Here is a 27,606-nt window from a genome sequence, read left to right as displayed (position 1 = left end):
CGGAGGAGGAGACAGGGGCAGGAAATTAGTTTGTGGCGTGATAGCGTAGGGCGCCGGTGGGGAAGAAGTGCCGACTCAGGAGCTTCTTGCCGTGTTTGGCCTCTTCGCTGTCCTGGAAAAGGTCGGAAGTGGGATTGAAATGAGAGGTAGATGAAGCAACGTAACAAGGTGCAGTTTGCAGGCTGTAAAGTGGGTCATACTAATGTTTAAAAACAGTGCTGGGGCACCTGGGTGGCTCAGTCGTTAAGCGTCTGCCTTCGGCTCAGGTCATGATCCCAGAGTCCTGGGATCGAGCCCCGCATCGGGCTCCCTGCTCCACGAGAAGCCTGCTTCTCCCTCTCCACTCCCCCTGCTTGTGCTCCTTCTCTCACTGGGTCTCTCTCTGTCAAAATAAATAAAAATCTTTAAAAAAAAAAAACTGACAGTAGGCATTGTTCCCAGCTGTACGGTTAAATCTTGCGACCACACCGTAAGCGGGGCACTATTTTCATTCTTAGGAGGACAGCAGAGGTTAGGTAATTTGTTACACAGCTGTGGCTCTGGCAGTCAGTCTCGTTTCAGAGTCGGTGCTCTACCACCACGTGTGCCGCCTCCCTTTGTTAATTGCGGCGTGAAGCCACGCAGCCTCTCAGTTTCCTGATCTGTGAAATGGAGGGTGTTCTGTGTTATTTTCAAGGGCTCTTTCAAATTTAGCAGTAAATAACTCAAAGCTGTGGTGGCCCACTAGGGCTTCACTTTCACGCCTGCCAGATTTAGAAGAGTCTGGAGAGCGGGGCGGTATCAGTACTTGGAATCGGAGAGGGAAAGTGGTATAAGAACCTTTAGAAGATCTTCCAAGACCCCAGGCTCCAGTGGATTTTGGAGGCTCCGCAGCATTTCCAGTCAGATTCTGAATAAGTACACACATGTAGTAGTAAATATTTTTGCTGAAAAAATACTTTTTTCAACAAATTTGTTAAATATTTTTGTTGAAAAACTTGTTTTTGAAATTACTGGGTTACGAATACTTGATTAAATTTACGATTGGCTGTGCTTATCTTGTTAATTATTATGCATACTATGAATGCTGTTCTTCAAAAATAGAAATGTTCCTGGATTCTTAATGGAGTTGATAGTGTTAGTTTTGTATAGGGTGTAGACACTGAAAAGGTTTGTCGAGAAAAGCTTTAGGAAGTTGAAGGAGACTTGGAAGGGTAGTATTTAGAGAACTGGAGAAGGGAGGAGAGTGGTTGAAGCAAGGATGGGAAGAACAAGAATCAGGGTGTGTGTGAGGTCGAGGAGGTGGGGATGAACATTTGTGTATTATGTACCAGGTTCATGCTAGGTGACGTACACATATTAATTGATTTGTCCTGTGAATGGCCTCTGATGTAGGTTATAGTGTCTCCCATTTTGTAAATGAGAAAATAACCTCAGGTTAAATGACGTATCTAATATACTTTGTCCTGGTAAGTGGCAGAATCAGTATTTGAACCCAGGAATATGTGACTACAGCTCTTTTACTCATATGGTTTGCTCCCTCCAAGGTCCAGGCCTAACGTGTATCTGTGTACCCTTTTTCTGTGTTTTGACTTCAGACACTCAGTTTTGCCTGATTTCTGTATGTTGTCCTCTCCTGTACGCCTCATTCCCAGAACAATCCGGCTTGTTCATTCCCCGATCTGCAATTTTTCCCGTTCCTTCATGGATTTGAAGGTGCTCCTTTCCTCCTTGAATGACTTTGCATCCCTCTCACTTGCTGAGAGTTGGGACAATGTTGGATTACTGGTGGAACCAAGCCCACCACACACTGTACACACACTCTTCCTTACCAATGACTTGACCGAGGAAGTAATGGAGGAGGCGCTGCAAAAGAAGGTGGATCTCATTCTCTCCTACCATCCACCTATTTTCCGACCCTTAAAGCACATTACCTGGAAAACCTGGAAGGAACGCCTGGTGATCCGGGCTCTGGAAAACAGAGTCGGTATTTACTCTCCTCACACAGCCTATGATGCTGCACCCCAGGGAGTCAACAGCTGGTTGGCTAAAGGGCTTGGTGAGAAGCTCTTATTCTTTCATGTTTAATATTTTCCCTACAAATGCTTTGAAATTTTAGAATGTCTTTCCAACAGAATTTTAACTGCTTTAGATGTGGGTACCGTTATTTTATTTTTATATATTTAAAAATAATGTTGTGAAATCTAGCAATTGTATTTGAGAAACTTAATTTTTATCCTTAATGAGTAAGGAGAGCATAGGAAATCTTCATTGCTGTACTGATCTTTGTGAGTCCTCACTCATGTGGCACAGTGCCTAGCACCCAGAAATTCGAGAAGTGCTTGTTAAATTGAGTCGAGAGCTCAGACCTCTCCAGAATATACTTCATGTGTCAGTTAAATAGACATCAGAGTTTTATTGAATGCTTGCTCAAGCCCAGTACAATGAAGGACTTCAGCCTATGTGTTTTAGTTTTGTTTTTAGTAAGTTATTTTAGTTTACTCATTGGGGTTGAAGCTTTTATGATGACATATCTGGATTAATGTGGTCAAGTAGATTATGAGCATTTGCAACCGGAATGATGGTTTACATGAATAAATTTAGGAAGCAGTCACAATTCTGTATATCCTCTAAGAATTCATGAGTCAAGTTTTTGTGATATTTAAGAGTCTTCTGGAAAATAATTCTGAAAATAAATTTGATTTTGTATGTACTAAATCCCTAGATTATGGGGATTTAGGTATATATGTAAGGGGTATGTGTGTATGTGTGTGTGTGTTACATAAGTATCTGAGAATTGATCTTTAAAAACTCATTTCCTTAAAATTTTGCCCATAATAGTTTATCTTTTTAATTAAAAAAAAAAAACCCACCATTTTTTTCCTAGGAGTTTGCACCTCCAGGCCCATACATCCTTCCAAAGCTCCCAACTACCCCACAGCAGGGACGCATAGAGTAGAATTCAGTGTTAACTGCACCGAAGACCTGGACAAAGTCATTTCTGCAGTGAAAGAAATTGCAGATGTTTCTGTCACTTCTTTTTCTACTAGGTACGATATATTTTTCTCCTTTTTTGTGTATATTTATCTGTATGGATCTTCCTTATAAATTCTATAACCCTGGTATTTAGGTCTGAAACTGTTTTCCCCCAGAATGGGTTTCTTTTTTTTTTTTAAAGATTTATTTATTTATTTATTTGACAGAGAGAGAGAGAGAGATAGCGAGAGCGGGAACACAAGCAGGGGGAGTGGGAGAGCGAGAAGCAGGCTTCCTGCCGAGCAGGGAGCCCGATGTGGGACTCGATCCCAGGACCCTGGGATCATGACCTGAGCCTAAGGCAGACGCTTAACGACTGAGCCACCCAGGCGCCCCAGAATGGGTTTCTAAGGCAGCATACTTCTCATTTGCATGTGGGTGTTCCATGGGGTCTTTTCGAAACAATAAAAATGACAAGTAACATTTATGTGGGAGGGACTGCGCTACACCTTTTACTTAAAATATTTCTAGTTTTCCTGATAACATTGAAAGGTGGTTTTTACTTGAGAGTAATAGATAAATCCTACCGATAACACATGATTACATGGGTTTACTTTTAGTTTCCAGCAAATCAGTGATTCCCAAGCACCTTTTATTTTTTTATTTTTATTTTTTTAAGATTTTATTTATTTGACAGAGATAGCGAAAGAGGGAACACAAGCAGGAGGGGGAGCGGGAAAGGGAGAAGCAGGCTTCCCGCTGAGCAGGGAGTCCGATGCGGGGCTCGATCCCAGGACCCTGGGATCATGACCTGAGCCGAAGGCAGACAGACGCTTAACGACTGAGCCACCCAGGCGCCCCTCCCAAGCACTTTCTAAATTTTATTTATTTTTGGGCACCTGGGTGGCTGAGTCGGTTAAGCATATGCCTTTGGCTCAGGTCATGATTACAGGGTACTAGGATCGAGCCCCACGTCGGGCTCCCTGCTCAGCGGGGAGCCTGCTTCTCCCTATCCCGCTCCCCCTGCTTGTGCTCTCTCTCTGTCAAATAAATAAAATCTTTAAAAATAAATAAAATTTATTTTTTATTTAAATTCAATTTAGTTAACATATACTGTATTATTAGTTTCAGGGGTAGAATTTAGTGATTCATCAGTTGTATTTAACACCCAGTGCTCATTACATCAAGCGCCCTCCTTAATGCCCATCCCCCCACCGAACTCCCCTCCAGCAACACGCAGTTTGTTCCCTAGAATTAAGAGTCTCTTATGGTTTGCCTCCCTCTCTGTTTTCATCCTATTTTATTTTTCCTTCCCTTCCCCTTTGTTCATCTGTTTTGTTTCTAAAATCCCACATATGAGTGAAATCATAACAGTATTTGTCTTTCTCTGACTTATTTCGCTTAGCATAATGCTCTAGTTCCATCTACATCGTTGCAAATGGCAAGAGTTCATTGTTTTTGATGGCTGAGTAATATTCCATTGTATATGCATAGCATGTTTTCTTTATACATCTATCTGTTGATGGACATTTAGGCTTTTTCCATAGTTTGGCTATTGTGGACATTGCTGCTATAAACATTGGGTGCATGTGCCCCTTCCAATCACTATGTTTGTATCCTTTGGATAAATACCTAGTAGTGTAATTGCTGGGTCATAGGGGAGTTCTATTTTTAAATTTTTGAGGAAACTCCATACTATTTTCCAGAGTGGCTGTACCGTTTGCATTCCCAACAACAGTGTAAGAGGGTTCCCCCTTTTCTCCACGTCCTCCCAAGTACTTTAAAGGGGAAAAAAAAAAAACCAGGTGCCTCTTATAAGGCCAATCATTTATTAGGGCAGAGATACCAAAATGATGTCTCATAGATGATTTCCTTTGAAGCTAATTTATCCTAATGCCTTTTGAAACATGTTAAAAGACAAGTTACACAAAGCTGTAACTTAATAATTGTTTAAAAAACAAAGATAAATATAATGATTTTAATAAAGTGGAAATCTGTATCAGGCTACAACAGAAAGTGATTCTTTCATGAGTGGTTTTTTTTTAAAGATTTAATTTCTTGGGCGCCTGGGTGGCTCAGTTGGTTAAGCGACTGCCTTCAGCTCAGGTCATGATCCTGGAGTCCCGGGATCGAGTCCCACATCGGGCTCCCTGCTCAGCGGGGAGTTTACTTCTCCCTCTCACCCTCCTCCCTCTCGTGCTGTCTCTCATTCTCTCTCAAATAAATAAATAAAATCTTTAAAAAAAAAAGATTTAATTTCTTTATTTGAGAGAGAGTGTGCACACACACACACAAGCAGGGAAGAGTGGCAGAGCGAGGGGGAGAAGCAGACTCCTTGCTGAGCAGGGAGCCCAACGTGGGGCTCGATTCCAGGACCATGAGATCATGACCTGAGCCGAATGCAGACGCTTAAACAACTGAGCCACCCAGGTGCCCCTTATGAGAGGTTTTTAAGTGTAGACACCTTATAATTAAATTGCAAATGTTTTCTAATAGTGTTGAGGAATTTAAAGAATCTCAAGAGAAATTATAGGACTTTATAGATTCCAGTCATGGTGGTCTTTTACCATATTGAAATACTGTGTAAATACTGAAATTAAAAGAAAATGATAGAAATAAAGCATGAGAATTTCAAACAATATGAAAGTCCTCCTTGTTCCTTTTACTCAGTTCCAGTATCTTCAATGCCAATCATCTTTTCCCTGTTTTTGGAGAAGTGGGTATCTTTTCATACGTATACAGGGATATGAAGAAATGCATAGTTTTTTTTTTTTCCCCTTAATTAAATGGTATGCTGCATTTGCCTTTTTTTATTTACCAGGGTGTCTTAGAGATCATCCCATATAGTTATAGAAGATCTCTTTACCTGCTGTGTAGTGTTTCTTACTTTAGATGTACTGGGTTTCTTTAAGCATTCTTCTTCCTAACTGATGAGCTTTTTTTTTTTTTTTTAAACTGATGCACATTTGGTTTTAGTTTTTCCCTATTACAGGTAATATCTGGGCTTTACCATTAGATTGGGGTCCAGGCAGTTTTTCTTTTCAAAGCTCCGCAGATGATTCCAGGGTTGACAACAACTCCTCCAGATTCTTTTAAGGTGTCTTTTAGTTCTAGAATTCTATGATTATATTTAGAGTTTATGGTTAAATACAAAACTTTCCTGATGCCAATCTTTCTGGAGAGGCTCTAGGGCATTGCTTTTCAGAGGGTGACTCAAGGACCCCCTACATCATTGTTAATGGGATGCTTATGAAAAATGCACATTTTTGGCTTTTCATCCTAGATCTATGTAATTAGAATTGGGTTTGCCTGAAAATCTGTCCCAGAGATCCTTGTATTCAGTGACATTTGAAAGTTAACTTCTGTAGGGCCTTAAAAAATTCAGTTTGCCCTACTCCCATTCGCAGAAGTTCTGTTTCACTGGATCTGTAGAAGGGTCCAGCAGCTATCATTTTAAGAAGCTAGCAGATTGCTGATGCACACCTGGGATTTAGAATAGTTCTATAACAGGGCCCCTGCGTAGCTCAGTAGGTTAAGCATCTGCCTTTGGCTCAGGTCATGATTCCAGGGTCCTAGAATTGAGCCCCACATCGGCCTCCCTGCTCAGCAGAGAGTCTGCTTCTCCCTCTCCCTCTGCTGTTTCCCCTGCTCTGTGCTCTCTCTGTCCAAAAAAAAAAAAGAATAGTTCTATAACAGTGGTTTCAAAGTGAGGTCCCTGCGTCAGCAACCTCAGCATCACCTGCAGCTTGTTAGAAAGGTAAATTCTCAGATCCCCACCTAGACCTACTGAATCTGAAACTCTGGGGGTAAAGCTCAGCAATCTGTGTTTTAATAAGTCTACAAGGAGATTTTGTGGTGCCTGGGTTGTGCAGTGGGGTTAAGCATCTGACTCTTGGTTTCCGTTCAGGTTGTGATATCAGGGTCATGAGATCAAGCCCTGTGTTGGGATCTACACTGAACGCAGAGCCTGCTTGACATTCTCTTTTCCTCTTCCTCTGCCCCTCCCGCTCATGCTCTCTCTCTCTCAAATAAATCTTTTTAAAAAAAATCTATAAGGAGATTTTGATCCATGCTGAAGTTTGAGGAATATTATTCTAGAGAATAATTTGGTTTGGGATTGAATCCTAGATTTCATGTAATCTAATCTCTATTTCAGGAGGTTGTAAACTGGATTGTTTAAAATACGATTCAAAGGGCACCTGGGTGGCTCAGTCAGTTAAGTGTCTGGTTAAGCATCTGACTCTTGGTTTCAGCTCAGGTCAAGATCTTAGGGTTGTGAGATTGAGCCTCGCGGCAGTGAGGTCCAAACTCAGCACAAAGTCTGCTTGGGATTCTCTCTCCCTCCCGCTCTGCCTCTTCTCTTGTGAGCACATGCTCGCTTTCTCTCTCTTTCAAATAAATAAAATCTTTACGAAAAATAAAATACATTTCACTTACATTTATCCTAAAGGAGCAAGTGATTTTTTTTTTTTTAATAGGACTGATGATGAAGAACAAACACGGATTAGTCTGAATTGTAGTCAGGAGGCTTTGATACAGGTGGTGGCTTTTCTTTCCCAGAGCAGACAGTTCTATCAGAAGACCGAAATTCTGTCACTGGAGAAGGTAATAAAAATATATTACTGTGCATTTTTGTTTGACAGATTTATTTGTAAATTGTTAGATTGACAGGCTATTAACTTTACTTAAAGAAGTATAAGGTGGTGTTGAGTGCAAAAAATACCCTGAAAAATATTTTGAGAAAGGGAGACGTTCCAGGAGTGGAAAAGTGTTGATAGATATTTAGTCTGTTCGGGCTGCTATAACATATCTGGGCTCTATGTGGATAGCTTTTGAAGAACAGAAATGTATTTCTCACAGTTCGGGAGGCTGGGAAGTCCAAGGTAATGGTACCAACAGATTGGGAGTGGTATCTGGTGAGGGCCCACTTCCTGGTTCATCAGTGGCGCCTTCTCTCTGTGTCCTCACGTAAAAGGAAGGACTAGCGATATCTCTCGGAGCCTATTTTATAAGCGAATCCCAGTCATGTGGGCTCCCCACTCATGACTTAAGTACCCCCCAAGGGCTCCACCTCCTAATACCATCACCTTTGGGGGTTAGGATTTCAACATATCAATTTGTGTGGGGCAGACATATTCAGGTCATAGCGGTGCCGTACTTTAAAAAAAAAAAAAAAGTTCTGGTTTTGGGGTACCTGGGTGGCTCAGTCCATTAAGTGTCCGTCTCTTGATTTTGGTTCAGGTCATGATCTCGTGAGGTGGGTCATGAAGTGGGCCTCCACGCTGGGTGTGGATCCTGCTCAAGACTCCGCTTCCCCCCAAGCTCACATGTATTCTCTCTCTCAAAAAAAATAAAAATAAAAAATAATTTTAAAGATTCTGTTTTGTTTTTTTTTTTTAAGATTTAAAAAAAAATTTAGTTGAGAGAGAGAAAACAAGCAGGGTGAGGGGCAGAGGGAGAAGCAGACTCCCCACTGAGCAGGGAGCCGGATGCAGGGCTCAATCCCAGGACTCCAGGATCATGACCTGAGCTGAAGGCAGATGCTTAACCGACTGAGCCACCCAGGCGCCCCTAAAGATTCTGTTTTTATTGAAGTGTAGTTGACACCTAGTATTACATAGCAGTTCTTTTTAGGGTTAGAGACTCTGTTACAGGTTATAGATTCTATCTCTTTTATACCCTCTGCCTGGACCATTTTATTTGCTCCTTTAACAATTGGCCACCATTTGTATAATGATTCCTATATCTTGACTTTTCTGGCTCAGAATGCTTTCTTAAGGTAAAAAGTTAAACCTGTATTTCCAGGGACTCTGTGGACATTTTCCTCCTAATGGATCCCACAAGTACTTCAATATATACAAATACTGACCTTATACCCTATATCACCCCTTTATTTTTATTTATTTATTTTTTAGAGAGAACATGCACACCCGTGAGAGCAGGGGTTGGGGGGAGGGGCAGAGAGAGGGGGAGAGAGAGAATCTTAAGCAAGCTCCACCCTGAGATCATGACCTGAGCCAAAGTCAAGAGTTAGATGCTTAACCGACGGAGCCGCCCAGGCGCCCCTACATCACCCCTTTAAATATTTTTTCTGTTTCATTGGTGGCATCATCACCTACCTTATTTTCCAAGATTCCACAACTCTGCCTTGCCTCTCATAAATCCAAGCCCTGCTGATCTGTCCCCAAATCGAAACTGTCTCTTCTCTATTTGCTTTGTCATCGTAGTAGTTGAAACTCTCATCTTTCGTCACCTGGGAGATGAGTAGTCTCCCTAGTGGGCACTTAAAAGAGACAGTCCATGCTTTCTGGCACAGTGTACAAAGCCCTTCATGACTGGCCATGCCTTCTGTCCCTAGCCCTTGCTCTGCACACCAGCTAGAGTGTCTGTTCTTGGATCCACCCTGAGCTCATGCCTTTCCACATTTCACCCTTTCCCTTTCCTACTACACTGCACTTACCATCACTCCTTTTTTTTTTTTTTTTTTTTAACCTTTTTTCTGATCTGGGAGACCCAAGCCTCTGTAAAACCTTTGATTCCAGGAGCCTGGGTAGCTCAGTCAGTTAAGCATCTGCCCTCGGCTTAGGTCATGATCCCAGGGTGCTGGGATCGAGCCCCACATTGGGCTCCTTGCTCAGCGGGGAGCCTGCTTCTCCCTCTGCCTGTCGCTCCCCCTGCTTATGTTCTCTCTCTCTCTTTCTGACAAATCTTAAAAAACAACAACAACAACGACAAAAAGAACTCCTTTGATTGCACTTCCTCCAAGTACCCCCACGCCAAGTACCAGCTCATTTATTTTGTGGTTTCCTTGTGCTTCCATAAAATAGCACCTCTCTTGTATTTAAACACTTTTATTATGATTAGTTATCTAAAGATCTGCCTTTCCAGAAGACTGAGCTCGTAGAAGTCAGAGAATGTTTTTGTCAGGTTTGCATCCCAAGACTTTAGCCTGGTGCTGGCTATAGTAAGCTCAGTGTGCATGTTTTATTCTCATCATTTGCTGTTTGTTTTCTAGGACGAAGATGGATAGTTTTTCTAACTTCTGTTTCTCCTCAGCCTCTGCTTCTACATACTGGAATGGGACGGTTATGCACACTGGATGAATCTGTTTCCTTGGCAACCATGATTGAGCGAATCAAAAGGCACCTTAAACTATCTCATGTTCGCCTTGCTCTTGGGGTAGGAAGGACCTTAGGTAAATATGTACCGTTTATTTGTCTGGTGTATCTACTAATGTAGTATTATGTAGTGTTTGGGCAAAAGTTGAAGCTCTTGGTTATATATTCATATAAGTGACAGGAAACATGTTAGCTCATGGGAGATGACTGGTTTATTTTATCAATCAGGGTGGGCTAGGTTATGCTGTGGTATACATCTTATTGGCTCAAACAAGATTTATATCTCTCTCATATTTGGTGTTCATTTCAAGTCAGCAGCAGAAGTCTCCTCACTGTAGACTGATTTCTGTTGCAGAGGGAGAGTTAGGAGGGTCTTAAAGCATCAATTAAGTATTCCAGCCTGGAAATGATACATTTTCTGTTCAACTCATGTCCAGAATTAATCACATTGCCAATACAAGTCAGGGCATGAAATGCAGTCCTACCATGGGCCAAGAAGAGAGCTGGAAATTGTTATTGCTCCAATTAACAGTGCAAATGTTATATTTTACAATACTGGTGATATTTTATAATGAGGTGCAAAGTGACCCACTGCAGTTTGAGTCTTATAGCCACTGCCTTGTCCTTTGGCTTTTCCCAGTATTTGGGGGAACAAAGGAAGTGAACAGACCATTTGTCCTGCAGTGAGCCTAGCAGTGTACTGAATTTCTTAAGTATGTGAATTCCCGCTGCAAAGGCAGTGAGTGGGGCATACTTGTTCTGAGTGTGGATTCTGAATGCCTTGGGTTCAAATTTGTCTGTCCTATTTGCTGCATGACTTTGACGAGTCAGTGAACACCTCTGTGTCATGGTAGTCTCATCTGTAAAAACTGCAGTAACAGTAAGAAAACCTTACTCATCAAGTTAGTCTAATCCATGTGACAGGGCACAGTGACTGGCATACATTGAATATAGTACATGCTAGCTGTTAATTATGTGGGAGGTATTTTTATTCCCATTATATTACAGGTTCAGACAAATAGGTAACTTAGTCCCCAAACAACTCATGGAAGTTAGTTTCCAAAGAAAATGGGTGGCAGAGATGGGATTTGACTTCTGATCCAACCCCAAAGCTGCTTTTTTGATTTTTTTTCTTTCAAACAACATTTTTATGTTATTTATTGATTGATTGATTTAATTTTTTAAAGATTTATATCTTTATTTTGGAGAGAGAGCAAGCACGCACGTGGGTGTGGGGGGGGTGCGGGAGGGGCAGAGGGAGAGGGAGAGACAATCCCAAGCAGACGCTGCGCTGAGCGCGGAGCCTGATGTAGGGCTTGATCTCATGACCCTAAGATCACAACCTGAGTTGAAACCAAGAGTTGGACTCTTAACCACCTGTGCCACCCTGGTGCCCCTGTTTCATTTATTTTTTAATTGAAGTATACTTAACATACAATGTCATATTAGTTTCAGGTGTTCAACAAGTCTGTAGATGCTGCTGTGCTCACTAAGTGTGCCTACCAATCTGTCACCATACACCATTACAATACCATTAACCATTTTCCCTGTGCTGTGCCTTTTGTCCCCGTGACTCACTCATTCTGTAACTGGACGTGTCTCCTACTCCCCTTCACATATTTCGCCCATTCCCCCTCTCCTCTGGCAACCATCTGTTCTCTGTATTTAGGGCTCTCCTTTTTATTTATTTCTTTTGTTTTTTTAGATTCCATGTATGATTCCTCATTATGGTATCTGTCTTTCTCTGTGACTTATTTCACCTAGCATAATACCCTCTAGGTCCATCCATGTTGTTGCAAATGGCAAGATCTCCTTTTTTTGTGGCAGAGTAAATGTTTCATTATGTATACTTACCACATCTTTCTCCATTTATCTATTGATGAGCATTTATGTTGCTTCCTTAGCTTGGCTGTTGTAAATAATGCTGCAGTAAACATAGGGGTGTATATGTCTTTTCAAGTTTGTGTGTTTATTTTCTTTGTGTAAATAGTAGTGGGGTTACTGGGTCATATGGTATTCTATTTTTAATTTGTTGAGGAACCTCCATACTGGTTTCCACAGTGGCTGCACCAGTTTGCATTCCCACCAACAGTACGTGAAGGTTCCTTTTTCTCCACATCCTTGCCAACATTTGTTATTTCTTGTCTTTTTGATTTCATCCTTTCTGACAGGTGTGAATGATACCTCCTTGTGGTTTTTGATTTGCATTTCTCTGATGATGAGTGATGTTGAGTATCTCTTCACATGTCTTTTGGCCATCTGTATGTCTTTGAAAAAATGTTCAGGTTTTCTGCCCATTTAAATCGGATTATTTGTTTTTTGTTTTAGTGTTGAGTTGTATAAGTTCTTAATATATTTTGGATGTTAACCTGTTTTTGGATTTTTCATTGCAAATATCTATTCCCCTTCCAGTAAATTGCCTCTTCATTTTGTCGATGGTTTCCTTTGCTGTGCAAAAGTTTTTTGTTTTTTGTTTTTAATTAAGATTTTATTTTTTTGAGAGAGAGAGAGAGCAAGAGAGCGAGCGCAGTCGGGGTGAGGGGCAAAGGGAGAGTCAGACTCCCTGCTGAGCAGGGAGCCCAACGTGGGGCTCAATCCAGGACTCCAGGATCATGACTTGAGCCAAAGGCAGACGCCTAACTGACTGAGCCACCCAGATGTCCCTGTGCAAAAGCTTTTTATTTTGGTGTCGTTCCAGTAGTTTATTTTTGCTTGTGTTTACCTGGCCTCAGGAGACCTATCTAGAAAAGTATTGTTAAGGTCAGTGTAAGAGAAATTATTGTCTATGTTTTCTTTTAGGAGTTTATGGTTTCAGGTCTCACATTTAAGTTTTTAATCCATCTTGAGTTTATTTTTGTGTATGGTGGTAGGATAGGGGTCCAGTTTCATTCTTTTGCATGTAGCTGTCCAGTTTTCCCAGCATCATTTGTTGAGCAGACTTCTTCCCATTGCATATTCTTGCTTCCTTTGTTGAAGATTAATTGACCATATATAAATGTGGGTTTATTTCGGGGCTCTATTCGGTTCCATTGATCTATGTGTCTCTTTTTGTGCCAGTACCGTGCTGTTTTGATTATTAAACCTTTGTGGTACATCTTGAAATCAAGAAGTGTGATGCCTCCAGCTTTGTTCTTTCTCAAGATTGCTTTGGCTTTTCAGAGTGTTTTATGATTCCATACAAATTTGAGTATTATTTGTTCTAGTATCATGAAAAATGCTGTTGGTATTTTGATAGGGATTGCATTGAATCTGTAGATTGCTTTTGGTAGTATGGACATTTTAATATTCCATTATCAAATCCATGATAATGGATTATCTTTCCATTTGTGTCATCTTCAATTTCTTGTATCAGTGTTTTATAGTTTTCAGAATACAGGACTTTCACCTCCTTGGTTAAGTTTATTGCTATTTTATTATTTTTGGTGCAATTGTAAATGGAATTGTTTCCTTAATTTCTCTTTCTGCTACTTCATTATTAGTGTATAAAAATGTAACAGATTTCTATATATTAATTTTGTATTTTGCAACATTATTGAATTTATTACTTTTAATGGTTTTTTGATGGAGTCTTGGGGTGTTTTATGTATACTATTATGTCACCTACAAATAGTTTTATTTCTTCCTTATCAATTTGGATATCTATTTCTTGTTTGATTGCTATGACTAGGACTTCTGGTGGCAAGAGTGGGCATTCTTGTCTTATTCCTGAGCTTAGAGGAAAAGCTCTCAGTTTTTCACCATTGAGTATGATGTTAGCTGTGAGTTTTTCCATATATGGCCTTTATTATGTTGAGGAATGTTTCCTCTAAACCCACTTTGTTGAACAGATGTTGAATTTTGTCCAGTGCTTTTTCTGCACCTATTGAGATGACTGTATGATTTTTATCCTTTGCTTTGTTAACGTGGTGTATTACATTGATTTTATGACTATCAAAGCATCCTTGCATCCCTAGAATAAATGCTACTTGATCGTGGTGAATGTATTGTTGAATGTGGTTGGCTAATATTTTGTGGAGGATTTTTGCATCTATGTTCACTGGGGATATTGGCCTGTAGTTTGGGAGTGTCTTTGTCTGATTTTGGAATTGGGGTAATGCTGGCCTTGTAGAATGTATTTGGAAGATTTCCTTCTCTTCTATTTTTTGGAATAGTTTGAGGAGAATAAATATTAACTCTTGTAGAATTCACCCGTAAATTCATCTAGACTTGTATTTGTTGGGAGTTTTTTGATTATCAATTCAGTTTTATTACTAGTAATCAGTCTGTTCAGATTTTCTGTTTATTCCTGATTCAGTTTTGGAAGATTGTGTATTTCCAGGAGTTTATCCATTTCTTCTGCGTTGTTCAGTTTGTGGGCATGTAATTTTTCGAAGTAGTCTCTCATCTTTTGTATTTCTGTTGTGTCAGTAGTTACTTCTCTCATTTCTGATTTTTTAAATTTGGGTCCTCTCTGTTTTTCTTGAGTCTGGCCAGAGGTTTATCAATTTTGTTTATCTTTTCAAAGAAATGACTCTTGGTTTCACTGATATTTTCTATTGTTGGGTTTTTGGGGTTTTTTTTTAGTCTTTTTCATTTATTTCTGCTCTGCTCTTTTGTTTCCTTCCTTCTACTGACCTTGGGTTTTGTTCTTTTTCTAATTCCTTTAAGTGTAAGGTTAGATTGTTTACTTCAGATGTTTCTTGTTTCTTGAGGTAGGCCTGTATCACTGTAAATTTTCCGTAGAACTGCTTTTGCTGAGTCTCAGATTTTGGACCATTGTGGACTTTTTTCATTTCCTTTTGTCTCTCTGTATTTTTTTATTTCTACTTTGATTTCTTTGTTGACCCATTGATTTTTTAGCTTTCACATATTTGTGGTTTCTTCCAGTTTTTTTCTTGTGGTTGATTACTAGTTTCATGCCTTGTGGTCTGAAAAGATGCATGATTCATTTTCTTCTTAAATTTAGAGACTTCGGGGCAGCTGGGTGGCTCAGATAGTTAAGCATGTGCCTTTAGCTTACGTCATGATCCCAGGGTCCTGGGATTGAGCCCCACATTGGGCTCCCTGCTTGGCGAGGAGTCTGTTTCTCCCTCTCCTTCTACTGCTCTCCCTGCTTGTGCTCTCTCTCGCTCTCTCTGTCAAATAAATAAATAAAATCTTTAAAAAAAAATATTGAGACTTGTTTTGGGGCCTAACGTGATTTATCCTGGATAATCTTCCATGTACACTTGAAAAGAAGGTGTATTCTGGTTTTTTTGGGATGGAATGTTCAGTGTATATCTGTTAGGCCCATCTGGACTAATGTGTCATGCAAAGACACTGTTTCATTATGGATTTTCTGCCTGGATGATTTATCCATTGATGTAAGTGGGTGTTAAAGTTCCCTACTATAATGGTATTACTGTCAAATTTTCCCTTTGTCTGTTAATATTTGCTTTATGTATTTAGGTGCTCTGATGTTGGGTGCATAGATATTTATAATTGGTATATCTTCTTTTTGCATTGATCCTTTATCATTATGTAATGCCCTTCTTTGTCCCTTGTTAGTCCTTGTTTTAAAGTCTGTTTTGTCTGATGTAAGTGTTGCTACCTTGGCTTTTTTTTTTTTTTTTGCTTCCATTTGCATGGAATATCTTTTTTCATTTCTGCTCCTTCATTTTGTATGTGTCTTTAGGTGTGAAGTGAGTCTCTTGTAGGCAGCATATAGTTGGGTCTTGTGTTTTATCTGTTCCGCCACCCTAAGTTTATTGATTGGTGCATTTAGACCATTTACATTTAAAATAATTACTGATAGGTATGTACTCACTGTTATTTAGTTTCTGGTTGTTTATGTAGTTCTTCTCTGTTCCTTTCTTCTCTTTCTCCCTTGTAATTGATGATTTTCTTTAGTGTTATGCTTGGCTTTCTTTCTCTTCACTTTTTGTGTATCTGTTACAGGTTTTGTGTTTGTGGTTACCAGGAGGTTTATCTATAGAATCCTAAGTATATAGCCATCTATAATAATGTGATGGTCACTTAAGTTGGAACACATTTTGTTTTTAAATTTATTCATTTTAGAAAGAGAAAGTGAGCAAGTGGGGGGAGGGGCAGAGGGAGAGAGAATCCTGAAGCAGGCTCCCCACTGAGCACGGAGCCCCACATGGGGCTCAGTCCCAGGACCCTGAGATCATGACCCAAGCCAAAATCAAGAATTGGCTGCCCAGGTGACTGAGACACCCAGGTGCCCCAGTTGGAACTCATTTTAAAAGAACTTCTTTTTTACTCCCTCCTCTATGTTTTTTGTATACATCATCTTATTTTACTTCTTATTCATAACTTTCTTCTAATTACGGCTTTTTCTTTTCCACTTAAAGAAGTTCTTTAACATGTAAGTCTGGTTTAATGGTGATGAGCTCCTTCAACTTTTGCTTGTCTGGGAAGCTCATTTTATCTTTCCTTCAAATCTGAATGATAATCTTGCTGGGTAGATTATTCTTGGTGGTAGGTTTTTTTCCATTTAGCACTTTAAATATATCATGAACATTCCCTTTTTGCCTGCGAAATTTCTGCTGAAAATCAGCTGATAAAATTCTCTTTTAGTCTTTGACATTTCAGTTATTATGTGTCATGGTATGGACCTCCTTGGGTTCATTTTGTTTGAACTCTCTGTGCTTCCTGAACTTGAATGTCTATTTCCTTCTGATCAGGGAAGTTTTTAGCTATTATTTCTTCAAATAAGTTTTCTGCCTCTTTCTTTCTCTCTTCTCCTTCTTGGACCCGTGTAATGCTAATGTTTGTTAGCTTGATGTTGTTGAAGAGATCCCTTACTGTATCCTCGTTAAAAAAATGTTTTTCTTTTTGCTGTTCAGGTTGGGTGTGTTCCATCACCTTGTTTTTCAGATCACTGATCCATTCTTCTGCATCCACTAATCTGTTGATTTCCTCTAGTGTATTTGTCATTTCAGTTATATTCTTCAACTCAGATAGGTTCTTTATGTTTTCTGTCTCTGTGTTGAAGTTCTCACTGAGTTCTTCCACTCTTCTCCCCAGTCTGGTGAGCATCGTTATGACCATTTCTTAAACTCTGCCTGGCATATTGCTTATCTCTGTTTCATTTAGTTCTTTTTCTGAGGTTTCGTCTTTCATTGGGAATTTATTCCTCAGTCTCCTTGTTTTGCTTGGCTTTCTGTGTTCATTTCTATGAATTAGGCGGAACAGCTACTTCTCCTAAACTTGAAGGGATGGTCTTGTGTATGATCATCCCTGTGTAGGCTGTATGTGCCCCGGTGACTTTGGCTGGCTGGCTGGAGCCGTGTCTGGCATGATCTTGGAGTCCCAGGGCACTCTGTGCTGGGGCTATCCTCGTGGGATGGCAGGAGCTGAAGTGGGCATGGACCAGGATGGTCCTGAGGCTCTCAGAGAATGCCCTGGTAGGACAGCTGAAGCTGAAGTGCGTGCACACTGGGGTGTCCCTCGGCTCTCAGTGTAGAGGGCATCCTGGCAGGATAACTGAAGCTGAAGTGGGTGTAAGCCGAGTGTCCCAGGGTGCTCTGTGCAGGGGGTGCCTCAGTGGGGCAGCTGGAGCAGAGGTGGGGATTGGGCTGGGGAGGTCCCAAGGTGCTTTATGCAGGGGCACCCTCGCAGGACAGCTGTAGCTGAAGTGGGTACAGGGCTGGGGATCCCGGGGCTCTCCATGCAGAGAACCCCTCTTTTAAAATACCCCGGGGGGTGCCTGGGTGGCTCAGTCGGTTGAGCGTCTGACTCTAGATTTCAGCTCAGGTCATGATCTCAGGGTCCTGTGATCAAGCCATGCATCAGGCTCCACGCTCAGTGGGGAGTCTGCTTGAGGATTCTCTCTCCCTCCACCCCTAACCCCAGTCACACATGCACACACACACTCTCTCTCTCTCAAATGAATAAATCTTTAAAATACCTCTAATGTAGTGACCACTAATGAGGTGTCCATTCTAGAAGCCTTAAGGGCTAAATACCTGTTGGATTTGGGCTTCAAAGTTTGTTATTTTACTCTTCAACTCTTCAGAGGTTGTTCTTTTAGAGTAAATATATTTAAAAATGTATGTCAAATCAACTTGTAGCATTCCTTTAACTAGCTGTTTTGGTTCCTCACCTGAGAACAGAGATAGTACCTGCCTGCCTCTCACTGTTGCATGGAAACCCAGGAGAGGTCACTTCACCTCGCAGCAGGGATAAAGCCTAGAGCTGCGCAGTGAGTACTGTTCAGTGCTACCTGACGTGGGCTTGTGCAGCACGTACATCTGAGGAAAGAACAGCCCTGTGTTGGGTTATTTATGCAATACCAAAGAATAATCTGCTTGTTTCTATGAAGACATGTTTTGTTACTTTTTAAAATTCAGTAAGCAAAGTTGAGGTACTGGTGATGAGACCAGGACTGAAATCTGCATTACGTGAAGGATTCTTGGTACAAATTATAATGCTAAAATGAAGGGGAATTGTAAAATATTGGTCTTCTTGTTTCCTTTATCCTGAAGAGTCTCCAGTCAAAGTTGTGGCCCTGTGCGCTGGTTCTGGGAGCACGGTGCTGCAGGGGAGGGAGGCCGACCTTTACCTCACAGGTAGGACAGCCTTTGGGTCTCCTTTTCTTTTTTTGTGTGTATCCTTTCCCAACCTTGGTTTAAGTTTTACCAGATAAAAAATGGATTTTAGGACAGCGCTTGGTATATAAATGGATCTGATAACTGTTGTTTGAACCTGAACTAAACAGGAACCACCCTGAAATTGGAGACAGATCATATTCTTTGTAGGGGGAAAAAAAAATCATTTTGCAGTTTATTATTAGATTATCTAAAAGACTGATGTTGAGCATTTATTTAACCTGTCTTCTTCCTACACATGATTTCTTTTAATGGGACACTTTCTACCCTTCCACCTTAGCTAGCAAATGGTTCTTACTCAGCCCTAGAGCCAATCATTAGTTCCTGTCAGTTCTAGCTCCAGAATCTTCATAGAGCCTTTCCTCTTATCTCTACTCAGGCATCATCTCCTACCTGAATTACCTTGGTAAGTCCCTAATTTTAGTCTTCCACATACACCCCCCAAATTAACTGTTGTTCACAAGTACAAATTTGATGGGGTATAATATGATCCTAGCTGCAAAGCCTTCAGTGATTTCCTTTATGTGTCTTGGTCAAGCCTGAACGTTCATCCTCTTCCATGCAGCCTTTGCTTACGCTCTTTTCTCCGGCTGGAATGCCTTTCTTGCCCCTTTCTCTATACTTCTAGTGATAAGCTCAGGTACCTCCTCGGAGAAGCTTTTCCCGTCACTGTCTGGCTTCTGCCCTGATGGGCATGCCTTCCTCTCCAATCCCTGTCGCTTTGTCCTTCACCTCTAGGATGCATTTCTATTGGACAGTAATTGTTTGGCACCCAGGCTTGACATTCTGTCCTAGAGGATAACATCTAATAGGTAACATGGTCTCTTGTTCAAAGTATTTGGAGGCACTTGATACACTTGCTGATACCACCTGCATTTCCAACTCTGTTCCTCCTTAGGGTTAGGAGAGAGGGAGTTAATTACTTTCTCCAGGGTACCTGGCTGGCTCAGTAGAGTATGTAACTCTTGGTCGTGGGGTTGTAAGTTCGAGCCCCACGTCGGGTACAGAGATTACTTAAAAATAAAATCTTTAAAAAAAAAATTACTTTTTTGACTTCTAGGACCAGAATCCAGGGTCTTAACCTCCTGGCCATTCCCATAGCTACTTCCTAAGCCTCTGCATTATTACTCCTCTCCTGCCTCCCATGTCCATGCCCCTTATTATCTAGCACACCCTCCTTCAGAGGCTGCTGAACTTCACATTGTCACATCCGGAAGTATAGAAGTGCAGCATCTGAGCAAGCCTGATGTAATTGCTCTGAACTTACTAAAAATGCACATGACCATTACCCGTTTTCTATTCTTCTAAAGATGGAAAATTTTTATAAGCCGTCCAACTTGTACCAGATGGAAGTAAACTTTCAGGGGAGCCTGCGTGGCTTAGTCATTAAGTGTCTGCCTTCGGCTCGGGTCATGGTCTCGGGGTCCTGGGATCGAGCCCCGCGTCGGGTTCCCTGCTCAGCGGGAAGCCTGCTTCTCCCTCTCCCACTCCCTCTGCTTGTGTTCCCTCTCTCGCTGTGTCTCTCTGTCAAATAAATAAATAAAATCTTTAAAAAAAAAAACTTTCAGTGGATAAGCAATTTGACAGAATATCTTATAGCATTATATAATTATTTAATTTTAGTATTTATTGTTTTAATTCTTTAAATATTTATTTTAGAGAGCAAAAGCGAGCAGGGGAGGGGTAGAGGAGAGAATCTTCAAGCCAACTCCCTGCTGAGCATAGAGACTGACCTGGGGCCCGATCCCACAATCCTAAGATCATGACCTGAGCTGAAACCAAGAGTCGGATGCTCAACCAGCTGAGCCACCCAGGCTCCCCATGACTATTTTAAAATTAACTGTAGGGGCACCTGGGTGGCTCATTTGGTTAAGTGTCTGACTCTTGGTTTCAGCTCGGGTCATGATCTCAGGGTTGTGGGATCAGGTCCCTCATCAGGCTCCTTGCTTAGCAGGGAGTCTGCTTGTCTCCCTCTCCCTCTGCTCTTCTCCCTGCTCTCTCCTTCTCTCTCTCTGTTAAATAAATAAATCTTAAAAAAAATATAAGGGGTGCCTGGGTGGCTCAGTCGTTAAGCATCTGCCTTCGGCTCAGGTCATGATCCCAGGGTCCTGGGATCGAGCCCCGCGTCGGGCTCCCTGCTCTGCGGGAAGCCTGCTTCTCCCTCTCCCATTCCCCCTGCTTGTGTTCCCTCTCTTGCTGTGTCTCTGTCAAATAAATAAAATCTTTAAAAATACATATATATATAATTATAACATTTTACTTTGAAGAAGTTTCAGACCTGTAGAAAAGTTGCAAGGATAGTACAGTGAACTTTTGTATGCCCTTCACTTAAGATTACTAATGGTTATAGGGGCACCTGGGTGGCTTAGTCAGTTAAATGTGTGACTCTTGATCTCGGCTCAGGTCTTAATCTCAGGGTCGTGAGTTCAAGCCCTATGTTGGGTTCCACACTGGGCATGGAGCTACTTAAAAAAATAAATGAATAATAAAGATTACTGATGGTTATATTTTGCTACCTTTGCACATTCTGTGTCACATACATATATGTGTATGTATGTATGTGTGTGTATAAGTATCTATGGGTGTGTGTATAAATATATTTCTGTTTATGTGTTTCCCCCAAAACCATTTTGTAATAAATTGTTTTTTTTTTTTTTTTAAAGATTTTATTTATTTATTTGAGACAGAGAGAATGAGAGAGACAGAGAGCACATGAGAAGGGGGAGGGTCAGAGGGAGAAGCAGGTTCCCTGCCGAGCAGGGAGCCCGATGCGGGACTCGATCCAGAGACTCCAGGATCATGACCTGAGCCGAAGGCAGTCGCTTAACCAACTGAGCCACCCAGGTGCCCCATTTTGTAATAAATTGTATACATGACCTTTTATCTTATCCCTAAATACATTAGCATAGGTCTCGTAAGGATGAAGACATTATATGACCATGCACAGTGATGAAATACAGGAATTTAATATTGTTAAAACACCTATTTAATATGTAGTCTGTATTTAAATTTTGCCAGTTGATCAGAATTGTAGCATTTCTTTTTCTGATTGGTATCTAGTCCCTCCCTGATCACTGCATCTAGAATGCATCTTTGTCCAGAGCACTGTTATTTTTGAAGAGTATAGACCATTTGTTTTGTGGCATATCTCTCAGTTTGGGGCATGTGATTGTTTTCCCATAAATAATGACTTTCTTAAAACTAGTTTTTTTTAACTTAAGCAATATGTGCAAAGATTAATTAATGCAATTCAGAATTGTTAAAATAGCCTTCCTATCTGGTTACTTGAGGAAATACAAAGTGTCTTATCTGGCTGACCTTGGTCGTCTGTGATCTGTGAGGTATCACTTTGAGTATAACTTTAGGGCTGAAAAGTACCCAGCTCAGAGACCATACACAGGCCTCTGCTGATGTCCATCACCCTTCCCTTGAGCGGAACATGGTAGTATCAGGTCATTAAGGGCAATATTGTGGAAGGACCAGCAGTTGGGGTGCTCGCTCCTTGCAAATATAAATTCTCTCTCATTTGCTCTTTCTTTCCCACAGCTACCATCCCGAGCTAGGCCTCACTTCCCTTTTAGCTTTTATTCAACTATTATTCAGCTGTTATTGCAGAGTCTTTGCAGACTCCTCCACTTTCACACCTTCTCCTTAGAGCATTTCTAACCGTCTAGGCCACCAGACTTGTCTCTCCTGAAGCATGCCTTCTAACTGGACCAGTTAGGGTCTTTTTTTCTATTACAGATTAAAATATTTCACTATTACAGATTAAGATACTTTGGGCGCGCCTGGGTGGCTCAGTCAGTCAAGCATCCGACTCTCAGTTTCAGCTCTGGTCATGATCTCAGGGTTGGGAGGCTGGGCACCGCACTCCGCAGGCAGTCTGCTTGAGAGTCTCTCTCCCCCTCTGCCCCTCCGCTCACGCGTTCTCTAAAATAAATAAGTAAATAAAATCTTAAAAAAAAAAAAAAAACATTTTAAAAGGTGCTTGAATAAAAACTATCCCATATTATGAAATTTCATATATTGGGGAGCAGGGGGAAGTGTGGGGGATTGAAAATTTCTCAGGGAAAAAAACCTTTTTTTCTTAATTTTTTAATGCTAAATTTTAGGGCTCTAAACGTATTTCGAAATTATGCTTATTATGAACAAGCCAAATTGTGCAGTGTCTTTTTGCTGTTAAATTTGAAGTCATCAGATTCACAAATGGGGTTTTTTAAAAATTCAAAACACTTGAGTTTTCCCAAAATCTTTTTATAAAAGATGAGATCCTTTTCTGCCAGTAACTTCAGAATTTCTAGAAATTTTTCCTTAGTCAAAGGAAAATAAATGCCCTGTTTTTATTTTTTTACCTGTCTTTAATTTAGAAATAATCTTAAACTCATTTCATCTCTATGAATTAGACTAGAGTTTATACTGAAAATTTTGGTGTTCACAAAGCATAAAGGAGTCTTTGGAAAGTATACCTAGGATTTTCTGGAGGTATTTGTTATGTAATATTTATACGAGAGAGTTTTCTGAAAGCCCCAGTTTACTTAACAGTGGTCACCTATTTTATAATGGAAACATTTTTTGTTTTTTGTTTTTTTTTTAAAGTAGGCTCCAGGCCCAGCATGGAGCCCAATGCAGGGCTCAAATTCATAACCCTGAGATCAAGAGCTGAGCTGAGATTAAGAGAGAAGTTTAACCAGTGAGCCCCCCCCAGGCGCCACTAATGGAAACATTTGGAATGGGTGTCCTTATGGGTCTGGTTCTGGCAGTGTTAGAAACTGTTGCATATGCGGCTTTAGAAACTGGTCTTGAGCAGGCCAAGGAGGAAGAATTTGGAATTCTCAGTGGGATGGTCTCTTTCTAAATTGGAGGACATGTAAGAAAACCTGTACCTGACTTATGGTTCAGCATTCTACAGACTCCATGTCCAATATTTCAGTATTTGCTCTTTCCTTTGTTGGCAGGTGAGATGTCCCATCATGATGTTCTGGATGCTGCATCCCAAGGAATAAATGTCATCCTCTGTGAGCATAGCAACACTGAACGAGGCTTTCTTTCTGATCTTCGAGATATGCTGGGTGCTCACTTGGAGAATAAGATTAATATTATCCTGTCAGAGACAGACAGGGACCCTCTTCATGTGGTATAAAGCATACAGGAATAACAGGATGACACTCTGCAAATCGATTGCCTCCCAACTTGAATGCATAACATGAATCAGTGGAGTTAGAATCCTCCTGGAAGAATGTCTTAGAATGTACATTATTTCTGGTTTGTAAATCTGCTTCACCAAATGTTCTGTAGCTCATATGGTAAAAACCATAACTACCATTCAAGAACAAGTATTCATTATAAGATGAATTAAGATGATTATACAGTGTAAAGCATATATTCATTATAAACTCCAGGAGAGATCCACTGAAATCTGTTTACTTAACATTCTGGGTGAGTTGCTCAAGCAGTCTTCTCCTTAGCTTACTTATAGATGGGATGTGTCGTTCTAGATCTCTCTGCCCTCAGTTAGTTTAACTTGAGATTGGAACACTTATTTCTAGGTAGTAGCCTCTAGGGGGTGATAACATCTATCTCTATGTTCCCATTCTCAGATCACTAATCTTTGACCTAAATTTCAGAATCAGGGTGAGGTTTTATGTTTTTTTTGTTTTTTAATATAGATCATTATTCATGACTATTGTTTTATTGCTTTTTAGGTAACTCACCTGGAATTTTATTAGTAATATTTTATCATGTTATGTTAATCACCATACATTACATCATTAGTTTTTGATGTAGTGTTCCATGATTCATTGTTTATATATAACACCCATGGAATTTTATTAGTAATATAAAAAGATGGTTAGCTTTTAGAATAATCCCAGTTATCATACAATATTAACTTTGTGCTAGGCATTCTCAGGTATGTTATAAACACTTTCAATCTTGAGAAACAAGAATATAGGTATTATGATTTCCATTTTACAGATGAGTAAACTGAAACAGGTTAAGGAGTTTGCCCAAGGCCACATGGCTAGGAAATGACAGGAGTTTGGACACAAACTCAGGTAGTCTGGCTCCAGAGTCTGTGTTCTTAACTACTTCTTAATGAACATTGACGAGAAACCTGATACAGGAGGTATGTAAGAAATCCTGAAGGAAAAAGAAATCCATTTTAGCTGGGATTTTTCTCTGGGTGGTATGGGAGTTTTTTCTTTCGAATTCTTCTATATATATTTCCAGTTTCTCTGCTGAGATTTTTCCTTTGGTAATGACAAAAGCCAGTCTTTTAAAATACTGTGTAAGATGAGAAAGGGAAGAATTTTATTTCTCTTGTAGGACCCTTATCCTACCAGTCGTCTCCTGGAGGATTTGGGATCCTAACTTACAAATTATTCTTGGTGGGTTCACCTGTAATATTGTGGATTCACCACAGAAATAACCAATAGGACCGAGCCTTAAGAAATGCCCCCAATTCGAGGGTTGGAGGAGGAGCTAGGAGAGGAGGTGGGAGGAGAATCAGCAAAGCATCAGAAGCCAAGGAGAAAACTTTTTTTTTTTTTTAAAGATTTTATTTATTTATTTGAGAGAGAGAGAATGAGAGACAGCACGAGAGGGAAGAGGGCAGAGGGGGAAGCAGACCCCCTGCCGAGCAGGGAGCCCGACGCGGGACTCGATCCCGGGACTCCGGGATCATGACCTGAGCCGAAGGCAGTCGCTTAACCAACTGAGCCACCCAGGCGCCCCAAGGAGAAAACTTTGATGAGGGATGGTCGACATCAAAGTCGAGCCAATGGGAGAGCAGACAGCTTTGAGATACTCTTAGTGGCATTTGCCTCAGTCATTGCTGTGTTCTATGTGCCGGGCCCATGGAGATGTGGGGAGAATAGGACAGAAGTTTGGGTGATACTTAAGGGTTTACTGTAATTACCTATGCTAAAGATACGCAGAGGGCTTACAGGGAAGGTTTCCTGGGGCAAGGGGGTAGAATTCAGTCAAGAGGCACAGCTTGAACAAACGCTAAGTATAGAGAAACAGCACTTTTTCAGTGCATTGAAAAAGCCCAAGTAAGTCATCCATTATTGTCAGGGCAGAAAGCGGGAGGCAGGAATGATAATGGTCAGAGATGATGCTTAAGAAATAGCTTGGGGGCAGTGATGCTTAAACCTTTTTTTCCTTTGTGGCACACTGAAGTTAGGACATTTCACCTTTAACTCATCCTGAAGGTTGTGGATTAAATTCCTTTTGTTAGAGTTTCGAAGGGATTTAATGGATCAAAGAATTTGTTTATGATTGGACATGCTTATTGCCAAATTGGTTGTTTGTTGTTGTTGTTAAAGAATGCCATTGTTACTACAATTTTTAAAGTTTTTTTACTGGCATGCTAGCGTTTCTAAATAACTAAAAATACCCCCAAATATGTCCTCTGTAGTTTTTAAAAATAAAGTATCACCAAAGATGAATTCTTTATTTTCACTTGTCAAATTTTCTGAACTGATAACTTTAAGGTGTTGATTGTTTAGTTGTATATCTCATTGCTTTTCAAACTCAATGTGCATTAGAATGTATGGAGATGTAGTTTAAAAAATGCAGACCAATTCAGATGCCCGAGTAGGGCCCCAGCACTTGTGTGTTCCCGAGGGAAAGCTGCTGCAGCTGCTGCCATTTCAAGGACCGCGTGTTAGGCAGCAGAAGTGAAGGTGGTGACCTGAGTGTGCGGGCGGGCACAAGGCCGAAGTGTGCTGCTGTGTCCCAAATTGTTAGAGCGTGTGCTGAGGAGCTTTCTGTTAACCTCACATTTAAAGTTCCCTTTTCCATAGCATCAGTTATTTCAGACTTCTTTTCAGCATATTAAGAATACTGGAACTTTTAATGCTATTAACACCCCATAATATTTCTTCCTTCATATTCCTTACAACTCCTCTATCTAGCACAGAGCCGTCTGTGTAGGAAGTGTTCAACACACATGAATGAAAATGTTCTAACAGCAATTTGAAATACCAAAATGTAGGAGACTCTCCTAAGGGAGAAGTCAAGTAATCACAGAAAGCCCAAGAACAAAGTCATTTGCGTAACACTTCTTTTTTTATTCCTCAGTTTTAGGAGCCACACAGTCTGATAAGGCAGACCCTCCTGACTTTGTCATCTCTGATGGTTACTCAGGACTAAGCTGGAAGAGTCTTCTCACCTCCTAGAATAAACATTCTGAACAATGCTACTGGCTCCACATTGAATTAGAGGGAAAAAAAGTAGACTTCTAAAGTAAGTTTTTTAAAAAGAGAGAAGCAAAATCTATTAACCATTCCCTAAACTCACTCATCTTTTATATGAATGTTCATGTATTAAAATGACAAACATGCTAAGAAAATCAGTTTCTACAGTATTACAAGAACTGATTTAGCACTCTCTGCATCAGGAATGCAGTGTTATGTCAACTTTTATAGGGTGCAAGAATGCCTGTTCGACATCCCCTGTGCCTTTTTTGGGCCTGTTTATTTGGCCATTTTATTTATTTTTAAGATTTTATTTATTCATTCGTCCGAGAGAGCACAAGCAGGGGGAACGGCAGTCAGAGGGAGAAGCAGACTCCCCGTGGAGCAGGGGCCCAATGCGGGGCTCGATCCTGGGACACCGAGATCATGACCTGAGCTGAAGGCAGACGCTTAACGACTCAGCCACCCAGGTCCCCCGATTTGGCCATTTTATTAAGAGCAGTCAGAAAAATCTTTCAAGGTTTTCAGTCTGTTCACTCTTGTCAGAAGCAAGTAACAGAAGTTGGGAGCCTTAGCAGTCAAGCTCTTTAACCGGTAAGAGTATAAGGAACATTGATACTGAAACAAGTTAATGAAGAGTGTAGAATAATTAGCAGAATTACAGATCTTCAGATCTGTAAGATGCACTTATAAATTTTTGAAGGACTTAAAAATATTTTTAGTAAAAAACCAGTACTATAAAAA

The 27,606-nt window shown here is 40.6% G+C and overlaps 1 protein-coding gene and 1 long non-coding RNA gene across 10 annotated transcripts in view; both read left to right on the top strand.

Moving 5' to 3' along the window:
* Positions 1 to 26,864, top strand: NIF3L1 (NGG1 interacting factor 3 like 1). 9 transcript variants are annotated; one of them, XM_081815372.1, is made up of 7 exons: positions 4 to 168; positions 1,635 to 2,038; positions 2,867 to 3,029; positions 7,434 to 7,560; positions 10,012 to 10,150; positions 18,542 to 18,625; positions 23,620 to 26,112. In XM_081815372.1, the coding sequence occupies exons 2-7, from the start codon at positions 1,684 to 1,686 to the stop codon at positions 23,802 to 23,804; spliced, it is 1,053 nt and encodes a 350-aa protein (XP_081671498.1). In that variant the 5' UTR covers positions 4 to 168; positions 1,635 to 1,683; the 3' UTR covers positions 23,805 to 26,112. The 9 variants fall into 9 exon arrangements, with proteins under 9 accessions (XP_081671499.1, XP_081671498.1, XP_006745965.1 ...); XM_006745902.3 differs by having other exon boundaries at positions 1,578 to 2,038; XM_081815370.1 differs by having other exon boundaries at positions 4 to 189; positions 1,578 to 2,038.
* LOC145720744 (uncharacterized) overlaps positions 1 to 27,606 on the top strand; it is a 253,598-nt gene that overhangs the window by 16,153 nt on the left and 209,839 nt on the right. The gene's annotated exons all lie outside the window — the stretch shown is intronic.

Source organism: Leptonychotes weddellii, chromosome 3, assembly GCF_054177405.1.
Source record: "Leptonychotes weddellii isolate Sample4059 chromosome 3, ASM5417740v2, whole genome shotgun sequence".
Classification (NCBI taxonomy): domain Eukaryota; kingdom Metazoa; phylum Chordata; class Mammalia; order Carnivora; family Phocidae; genus Leptonychotes; species Leptonychotes weddellii.
Note: the sequence above shows the minus strand (reverse complement) of the source record. Positions and strands in the feature narration are given on the sequence as shown.